General features: G+C 44.6%; 1 protein-coding gene across 2 annotated transcripts in view; it reads right to left on the reverse strand.

Moving 5' to 3' along the window:
* The window catches only part of LOC122556992 (CXADR-like membrane protein), a 70,821-nt gene that overhangs the window by 3,655 nt on the left and 56,626 nt on the right, over positions 1 to 10,540 (reverse strand). For both annotated transcript variants that reach the window (XM_043704229.1, XM_043704226.1), the window contains 3 exons: positions 4,508 to 4,906; positions 2,119 to 2,487; positions 621 to 1,004 (listed from right to left, as the gene is read on the reverse strand). In XM_043704229.1, coding sequence (XP_043560164.1) covers positions 621 to 1,004; positions 2,119 to 2,487; positions 4,508 to 4,906 — 1,152 coding nt within the window. The remainder of the gene's footprint in view (positions 1 to 620; positions 1,005 to 2,118; positions 2,488 to 4,507; positions 4,907 to 10,540) is intronic.

Raw genomic sequence — 10,540 nt, forward strand, 5'->3', positions numbered from 1 at the left:
AAGATATAAAAGAGACCTAAGGGGCAACGTTTTCACACAGAGGGTGGTACATGTATGGAATGAGCTGCCAGAGGAAGTGATGGAGGCTGGTACAATTACAACATTTAAAAGGCATCAGGATGGGTATATGAATAGGAAGGGTTTGGAGGGTCATGGGCCGGGTGCTGGCAGGTGGGACTAGATTGGTTGGCATGGACAAGTTGGACCGGAGGGTCTGTTTCGGTGCTGTATGTCTCTATGACTCTATATTCAGAGCAGAGGCAGACAGATCTTTAATCACTCAGGGAATCAAGGGTTATAGGGATAAGGAAAGGGAAGTTGAGGATGATCAGATCAGCCACAATTTCATTGAATGACAGAGCATGTGATGGTTGAACGGCCGACCTCTTTTCCTACATCTTGTGGTCTTATGGGGCCCAACATGAGTCAAAATGTTAACTGTTTCTCTCTCTGCCAGACCTGCTGAGTTTCTCCAGCAATTCTGTTTTTATTTCAGATCTCCAGAGTTGGCAGCTTTTTGCTTATCTAATTATTTTCGGTCACATTTAGGAGGTAGCTATCTCACTTTCTTTCTCATTCCTGCTTTAAATCACCAAACAGATAAAGACAAGTGAACGAACCTTTTATCTTCATGAAGAGAATGATCCCCGTCACCAGAAGGAGGAGAAATTTGATTAAAGGAATCAGGCACAGCATTCCCACGATGAAATTGGAGTAGTTGTCACCAGTGGAGGGGTAGTCAATCTGACGAGTGTCCCTCCCATGTTCGTTTTCAGCCACACAGCTGTACGTCCCTCTTAGTGCCGGGTTACGGAACTTTCCCAGGGTCTGATGTCTCCCTGGCACTCGGCTGACTATTGTGTCCCTGCTGTCCCCAGGCACGAGGCTGCCTTCAGGGTCTACCCATGTGATGTTGGCAAGTGGCTCTCCTTCCACCTGGCACACGATGGTGTTTCCAATTCCGTTCTCTCTCACAGATGACAGCTTCAGGATTGTGGCTGGAGCTACGCAAGGGAAAAAGAGAGAGAAACACATGTAAGTTTATCTCATTTATCCATGATATTTGGGTGCCACAGGCTGGGCCACATTTACTGGTCTGTCCCTATTTGCCCCTTGAGAAGGTGGTGGTGAGCTGCCTTCTTGAACCGCTGCCATCCATTTACAACAGATTGCGCACAATGCCCTGAGGGAGGGAATTCCAGGATTTCGACCCAGCGACACTCTAGGAATGGTGATATATTTCCAAATCAGGTTGGTGAGCGGCTTGGAGGGGATGGTGTTCCCATGTATCTGCTGCCCTTGTCCTTCCAGATGATGAAGGTCGTAAGTGTGGAAGTTTCTTTTCTAAGGTGCCTTGCTGAATTTCTGCAGTGTAACTTGTAGATAATGCACACTGCTGTTTCTGTGCGTCAGTAGTGGAGGGAGTGGGTGTGGTGTCAATCAAGTGAACTGCACAGTTCTGGATGGTGTTAATCTTCTTGAGTATTGTTGGAGCTGCCCCCATCCAGGCAAGTGGGGAGTATTCCAACACACTCCTGACTTGTACCCTGTAGATAATGGACAGGCTTTGGGGAGTCAGGAGGTGAGTTATTCACTGCAGTATTCCCAGCTTCTGATCTGCTCTTGTAGCCACTGTAGTGGTTAATCCAGTTGTGGCCAAAGTTAAGCCCCAGGATGATGTTAGTGTGGGATTCAGTGACAGTAATACCATTGAATGGCAAGGGGTGATATTAGATGTTGACAGTCTGGCACCTGCGTGGTGTGAATGTTTCTTGCCTCTTGACAGCCTAAGCCTGGATATTGAGCAGATCTGATTGCATTTGGGCATAGACTGCTTCAGTATCTGAGGAGTTGCAAATGGTGTTGAACATTACACAATCATCGGCGAACATCCCCCCACTTCTGACCTTATGATGGAGGGAAGGCCATTGATGAAGCAGCTGAAGATGGTTGGGCCTGGGACACACAGTGGGAGGCTACTCCAGCAAATGGATTGTAATGTTTCAACAAGGCAGCTCCTACCACCTTCTCAATATGTGGGCAAATGGAGCTAATCAACAAGCTAATGGTGAATGGTGGAGGTAATTGAAAATGATGTTATTACAGATGTTTCCTTACCGAATGCCTGGAGTCTCAACACATCCTGAGTCACATTTTCCTGATTCTCAATCCTGATGTGGACACGACAGAAATAATCACTGGAATCGTTCAGCCGCAGGTCTCTTATCCTGATGGAGGCGTCTCCTTGGGTTAGGTCTCCAATCAGTTCATATTGCTGTCCTTCATTTACAGTGACCGAGTCAGTGTAATGAGAACTAGCATTGAGGGAACGAGTCTGATTCAAGACAGTGGACTCCTCATGTGGATTGTCCTTCATCCAGAGGACAGTGACGGACTGGGACAGCCACTCGGGGGGGTTAAAGGCACAGGGCAGCGTAGCAGAACCTCCCTTCTTCCCAGTCACTGGCACCGAATCATTTTTCACAGCTGAGACAGAGAAGGATTTCACAGAATGTCACATGGAGCAGGAAGACGATTTGCAATGTGCTTGTGTTTGTGGAATATTCATGAAAACAGAAAGTGAGCGCATCTTCACAAAAATTAAAGAAAAGCCTGCAGGTGCTTTTGCTGCAACTTCCACATTCCACAAGTCGGCCAAAAATATTGTGATTCCAACAAAGTATCTGTTGCAATGGGGGAAACCGGAGCCGATTGCTGCGCAGCAGCCTCTGCAAGCAATGTCGTGATGCCCCAGTAATCTGGGGACATGTGTTGGTCAGGACACTTGAGAAATTGGGGCAGCACATGGGTCAGTGGTTAGCACTGCTGCCCCACAGCACTAAGGACCCAGGCTTGATTCCAGCCTTGGGTGACTCTTTGTGTGGACTTTCCATTTTCTCCCTGTGTCTTTTGGGTTTCCTCTCACAGGTCAAAGATGTGCAGGTTAGGGTGGGTTGGCCATGCTAAATTGCCCATAGTGTATGGGGATGTGCAGGCTAGGTGGGTTAGCTGTGGGAAATGCAGGGTTGCAGGGATAAGGTTGGTCTGGGTGGAATGCTCTTCAGAGTGTTGGTGTGGACTTGATGGGCTGAATGGCCTGCTTCCGTACTGTAGAGATTCTATAAGTTATAATTGCTTCTTCTCATATCATCTCCATGAGAACTTTTTCACCCTGTTTACTGAGCGGATGTGAGCTCAGTCATATTCGTACAGGAAAGATGGCTGTTCCAACAGTGCAGCACTCCTTCAGAACAACACTGGGCGGGTCAACCTGGGCTATGGTCACAGTTGCTGGAATCCAACTTGAACCCACAAGTTTTGAACTCAGAGAGGGGAGGGTGCTAAGCTCCAGCTGACATCGACAAGGTGCAGAGGAGGTTTAATTGGATGGTGTTTTTTAAAATTTGGGAAGAGCTTGGTGGTTTGGAGTTACAACACGATGAGGCCATTCTGCCCTTTGAATCTGCTCCAGCACTGTTTGGATAGCCAGCTTTCCCGTGCGCACATAACTGAGCTCATGTCTGCTCAGTATGGTGCAGAATTCTCACCTTCCCATACTATTCTCAGAGTTTTTGTTTCCCTTAAAGCACAAAGATCCAAATATATTTTGGACTTGAATCATACAATCTCTGAACATCCGCAGCTCTCTGAGTCAGAGAATCCTGACAATTCCTCATCCTCCAAGTGAAGACATTTCTCCTCACCTCAGTCTGTGGATCCAATCCATCATGCTAGGACTGCGACTCCTCGTTCTGAACAGTCCAGTCAGAATGTCTGCAACAGCTTCTTTATTAACCCCTCAGGCAAAGCGTCACTAAAGTTTATACTTTGCAAGGTGATCACCTCTCATTCTTCAAAATGGTATTGGCTCATTCTATTCAATCCTACAAATCTCAATGTTCAAGTGAGAGAGTCTTCAGTTACACATTCTATCTACACAGGATTACCAAGTTGAATGAATCATAGAATCTCTAGAGTGTGGAAGCAGGCCATTCGGCCCATCAAGTGACTCACCGACCCTTCGAAGAGCGTCCCACCCAGGCAAACCCTATCACTGTAACCTTGCCATTCCCATGGTTAACCCACCAAGCCTGCACATACCTGGACACTACAGGCAATTTTCCATGGCAAAGCCACCTAACCTGCACACCTTTGGACTGTGGGAGGAAACCGGAGCACCCATAGGAAACCCACGCAGACACCGGAGAGTGTGCAAACTCCACACAGACAGTCGCCTGAGGGTGGGGTCGAACCCTCATCCCTGGCACTGCCACTGTGCCACTTCAAAAGCATGTTTCAAGACAGGCCAGCTCTCAAACTGGGGTTCAGGAGTTCGATTTACTCCTGAAAAAGAAGATGTTATAGGACTATGGAGTGAGGGGAAAGGGAATGGGAGGGTTGGGTAGCTAGCATGAATGTGAAGGGGTGAATGGCCCCCATCCGTATTGCATGACTCTCCGACCCAATCATTGACAATTTGATTCAAAAACATTGAACAAAGTCTTACCTGGTATCACAATAATTGTTTGACCTGAGCTCTGTGATGTTTCATTGGGATAGTGACTCAGATTCACAAGGCAAAGATACTGCTGATAGTTATCATGTAGAGACAGCTGTTTGATGATTATGGAAGCATCATTCTCCCTTGGATTTCCCAGTGCTTGGTAACGCTCATTAATATTCTGGTGGATCATATTCTCAAACACCACGCTCTGCGAGTTCAGCGTTGGATAGTTTGTGTAACTGTAAAGCACCAGATTAGTCCACATCTTCTTCCATGTAACAGTAATGTTTCCTTGATATCCTGGGTGAGGATGAGTGAACTTACAGATCAGAAGAGTGATCTTCCCTTCCCTACCTGTCACCCTGTCCGGTGTCTCCATTGTCCAGCCATTCTGACTGAAACCTGTGGAGAATGACAATATATCACAACAGATGGTAGTGCAGAACTGGAGTACTGCTGAGAAAAGACACATTTTACTGAGTTATACAGTACGGAAACAAACCCTTTGGTCCAACCAGTCCGTGCCGAACATAATCCTAAATTAAACTAGACCCACTAAACGTTTCTTATTCATATACTTATCCAAAATTCTTTTAAATGTTGTAATTGTACCCACATTCACCACTTTCTTTGGCAGTTCATGCCACACATGAACCACACTCTGTGTTAAAAAATTGTCCCTCGTGTCTTTTTAATAACTTTCTCCTCTCACCTTAAAAATATGCCCCCTTGCCTTGAAAGAGCTCACTTTAGGTGAAAGACACCTGCCAGTCACCTTATCTGTACCCCTTATGGTTTTATAAACCTCTATAAGGTCACCCCTCAACCTCCTCCACTCCAGTCAAAAACATGTCTAGACAATCCAGCCTGTCCTAATACTCAAACCCTCCATTCCCGGCAATATCCTGGTAAATCTCTTCTGAACCCTCTCCAGTTTAATAATATCCTTCCGAGAACAGAGAGACTAGAACTGGACATAATACTCCAGAAGAGGCCTCACCAAAGTCCTGTACAACTTCAAGATGATGTCCCAACTCCAACACTTAAAGGTCTGAGCAATGAAGGCTAGCATGCTAAACCAATCTGTCCACATGTGATGCAAACTTAAAAGAATTATGTACCTGAAACCCTAGGTCTCTCTGTTCTACCACACCACCCAAGGACCTATTTTTAATTGTATAAGTCCTGTCCTTGTTTGTTTTACCAAAATGCAATAACTCACATTTAGCAAAATTAAACTCCATCTGCCACTCACCAGCCCTTTGACCCAATTGATCAAAATCTCTTTGTAATCTCAGATAGCCTTCTTCACTATCCACTATACCACTAATTTTGGTAACATCTGCAAACTTACTAACAATGCCATCTATATTCTCATTAAAATTGTTCATATAAATGTCAAATAAAAGTGGACCCAGTACCAATCCCTGTGGAACACCACTGGTAACAAACCTCCAGTCTGAAAATCAACCCTCCACCATCACCCTCTATCTCCGACCATTAAGCCAATTTTGTATCCAACTGGCAAGCTCACTCTGAATCCCATGTGATGTACCTTTAGTAAATAGTCTACTATGCAGAACCTTGTCAAAGGATTTATTAAAGTCCAAGAAAACAATTTCTGTCACGCCACCTTCATCAATCTTCTTGGTTAATTCCTCAAAAAACTCAATCACATTTGTAAGACGTGATTTTCCTCACACAAAACCACACTGACTATCCCTAATCATTCCTTCCCTCTTCAAATGCATATAAATGCTAGAATTTAGAATCTCTTCCAACAACTTAGCCACCACCAAAGTCAGACTCGCAGGTCTAAAGTTCCCAGGCTTCTCCTTACATCACCTCTTAAATAAAGGCACAACATTAGCCACTCTCCAGTCATTCAGCACCTCACTCGTATTTATGGATGATATAAATATTTCTGCAAGGGGCCCAGCAATTTCCTCCCTAACACCCCACAACGTCCTGTGGTATATTAGATCAGGTCCTGGAGAGTTATCCACCTTTATATTTTCTAAGACCTCCAGCACTTCCTTTTCTGTGATGTGCATTGTTTTCAAAGCAGCAATATTTATTTCCATGAGTTCTCTATCCTCCATTTCTTTCTTCACAGTAAAACTGACGTGGAATGTTCATTTAATGTCTGTTCTATACCCTGAGGTTCAACACAAAAATGACCTCTTTGATCTTTAAGGGGCCCTACTTGTCTCTCTAGCTGCTCTCTTGCTCTCAATGTACTTTCTCACTCAGTATATGAATTGTTTTCCCTTTTTTGGTATTCTTGCAAAGTGTCCTGATTTTTGCAAGACAATAATCTTTGACACAATATGCCCCTTTTCAGCAATATCACAAAAAAGACAGAATTAGAAAAATATCTTACAATGGATGTAGGTATGCTCGCTGAGCTGGAAGGTTCATTATTAGACGTCACCACACTAGGTACCATCTTCAGTGGGCCTCTGGACGAAGCACTGCTGGTATTTCCTGCATTCTATTTATATGTTTGGGTTTCCTTGGGTTGGTGATGTCATTTCCTGGGGTGATGCCATTTTCCTATGGTGATAACATTTCCTGTTCTTTTTCTCAGGGGGTGGTAAATGGGGTCCAAGTGAATGTGTTTGTTGATAGAGTTTTGGTTGGAATGCCATGCTTCTAGGCATTCTTGTGCATGTCTTGGTTTGGTTTGTTCTAGGATGGATGTGTTGTGCAAGTTGAAGTGGTGTCCTTCCTTATCTGTATGTGAGTATACTAGTGAGAGAGGGTCATGTCATTTTGTGGCTAGTTGATGTTCATGTATCCTGGTGGCTAGTTTTCTGCCTGTTTGTCCAATGTAGTGTTTGTTACAGTTCTTGCACAGTATTTTGTAAATGACATTAATTTTGCTTGTTGTCTGTATGGGGTTTTTCAAGTTCATTTGCTGCTGTTTTAGTGTGCTGGTGGGTTTGTGGGCTACCATGATGCCAAGGGGTCTGAGTAGTCGGGCAGTCACTTCCGAGATGTCTTTGATGTAGGGGTGAGTCCTAGGACAAGCCAAACAGAGGTACGCATGAGAATTCCTAGAAGCATGACATTCCAACCGGAACTCTATCAACAAACACTTGGACCCCATTTACCACGCCGTAAGAAAAAGAGCAGGAAATGACATCACCATAGGAAATGACATAACTGCATGAAATGACATCACCAGCCCAAGGAAACTCAAACCTATAAATTGAAAGCAGGAAACACCAGCAGTACTTCGTCTGAAGGCCCACTGAAGATGTTACCTAGAATGGTGGCGAAACATCTGAAAATGAACCTTCCAGCTCAGCGAGTAAACCTACATCCAGGACCTCAACCTGAGCTACAAATCTTCTCAAAACTTACTAATAATTACATTGTTCTCATCAAACATTCTATGGTCTTTCTCTGAAATAGACTGCAGCAACTCATCAAAGCTCCTAATACAACACCGTCCAAATCCACAACCACTTCCATCTAATACAAATAAGGGCAGCAGATACTTGGAATACCACCCCTGCAAGGTCCCCTCTGCATCCCCTCACCATCCTGACTTGGAAATATATCACCATTCCTTCAGTGTGACTAGGTCAATATCCTGGGAATTCCATCCCTAACAGCATTATGGGTCCACCTGCAACACATGGACTTGATATGGACCAGACCAGAATATTTTAAGAAGATAGCCCAGACCCTATCTTTTTCTTACTTTAAAAAACAAATGTGTAGTCGATATTCCAGGTGTGATGCAGCTGGTCAAACTACTCAGCTTTAAGTAAAACAGAATATATTTAAACACTACAGTAGAAGCACGAACAAAAGAAAACAGAATTTAGAATAACTTAACTATTGGAAAACTTAACTGACTCGATGCAGGAAGTTAACTATGGAGCTGTTCCACTTCCTGTAACATCACATAAACATATCCCCTTGGGAAAAAGTAAATTCAAACACAGGTTCTGACAGGCAGGAGAAATTTTATACAGAGAAGCCAGTCAAGAATCATCTGCTGAAACATGGAACCTTTTTTGCACTGTAGCAGCTACTGACCACTACAACTAAACCAAACTAGAAATAAACCTGAACTGGGAGAACTGGCCACTCCCCTTCCATTGTTAAAGTAGCCGTTTCAGCACCTCTGCCATTATGACCTCTCTTGAAAAAAAAATGACAAAATAACCTTCTTAAAGTGACATCATCATCACAGACTGCAGTAGTTCAAGAAGGAAGCTCCTATCACCTACTCCAGGATGCTTAAGGACGGTTTTGTAGGTGATGCCACATCCAAATGACTGGTTTTGCGGAAAACCTCTAACAGCAGAAAATGTATTTCCCCTCAGCGTTCTGTGGGTTCCCTCCCTGGTTTTTAATAGCTCTAGCCTTTGGGGGGGATTTAAAGGCAGGATCTACAACTTTCTGACATGGAGAGGGGGTGGGGACAGTGCTTCCCAATCCAACAAGGCTAACTACCTCGAACCACCAGTTTGTGAATCATCGGTGTCTATTCAATCTCTCAATCTCATGGCCCCTCTGAGCAGATCCAAGGGTAAGACCACTTTGAGTAGCAGAAAGGCAACTGCGAGGCTTTCAGCATGAGGATGAGTTCCAGACAACAGAGGGGTGAGGAAACAATTCCTGAATGTCAGATCCATTCAGTGTACAGCCAATGTATGCACTGGAGATATAACATGGACACTGAGGGGTTATACCTACTGCCTTCACAGGCAAATGGCTGGGAGCTGTACTGGTGATGACTTTATGTTCTGGACAAATCTCTCCTTCCCCTTTGCTCTCCTGACATATTGTTGGGCCCTCTGCTAGTTTTGCTGTCTTTTTCTCTCCATCTTGCTTTCTCATTGTCTGAGGGTCTTCTGCTCTGACATCATGATAGACCATAGGATAAGACAGAGGAGCAGAATTCATTCAGCCATTCAGCCCATTGAGTCTGCTCTGTCCTTTGATTATGGCTGATATGTTTCTCAACCTCATTCTCATGCCTTCCCCCTGTAACCCTGGGGCATGGCACAGAAGCATTCTGTAAGACCTACCTCAGTTGGTACAGGGAGGAACCCATGCTGTTGGCATTATACTGCAACTCCCCAGCCATTGGCTCCTCCTCCTTCCTCAAACTTATTTTACTCATATCATCTGCATTACTGGAGAAAGCTACGATGAGGAATTTTTTAAAAAGTCTTTCACCTTATATGGGCAAACCCAGCATTTGTCATCTGTCCTGACTTGTCCTTGAACTGAATTTCTCAGCTATTTTCAGAGGGCAGTTGAGTCAACCACATTGCTGTGGGCCTGGAGTAACATGCAGTCCAGACCAGGTTAAGGACAGCAGATTTTCCTCCCTAAAGGACATTAGTGAACCAGATGTTTTCTTACAACAATTGATGATAATTTCATGGGCACTTTCATTGGGACTAACTTTCAATTCTAGATTCATTGAGTGAGATTAAATTCCACCATATGCCGTGTGGCATTTGAACCAGCATTCCCAGCGCATGAGTGACATTCCTACCATACCACTGTTGCATAGCAACATAGAACATAGGAGGCCTTTCAGTCTGCTCCACCATGATATGGTCATTAGCTGATCATCCAACTCAGACCAATGTTCTCTCTTTCTCCCCAGACCCTTTGAATCCTTTAGTCCTAAGAACTAGATCTAATTCCTTCTTGAAAACATTCAACTCTTTAGTCTCAACCACTTCCTGTGCCAGAGAATTCCACAGGCTCACCAACGAAGGAATGTCTCCCCATCTCAGACCTAAATGGCCTACCCCCGATCTTTAGACTATATGACCCCTGGTTCTGGACTCTCCGGTCATCAGAACATAAGACCTAGGAGCAGGAGTAGGCAAAAGTGAGGACTGCAGATGCTGGAAACCAGAGTTTAGATTAGAGTGGCGCTGGAAAAGCACAGTAGGTCAGGCAGCATCTGAGGAGCAGGAAAATCGACATTTCGGGCAAAAGCCCTTCATCAGGAATAGAGCCAGGGAGCCTCCGGGGTGGAGGGATAAATGGCGG

The sequence above is a fragment of the Chiloscyllium plagiosum genome, chromosome 2, assembly GCF_004010195.1.
Source record: "Chiloscyllium plagiosum isolate BGI_BamShark_2017 chromosome 2, ASM401019v2, whole genome shotgun sequence".
In the NCBI taxonomy this organism is placed as follows: domain Eukaryota; kingdom Metazoa; phylum Chordata; class Chondrichthyes; order Orectolobiformes; family Hemiscylliidae; genus Chiloscyllium; species Chiloscyllium plagiosum.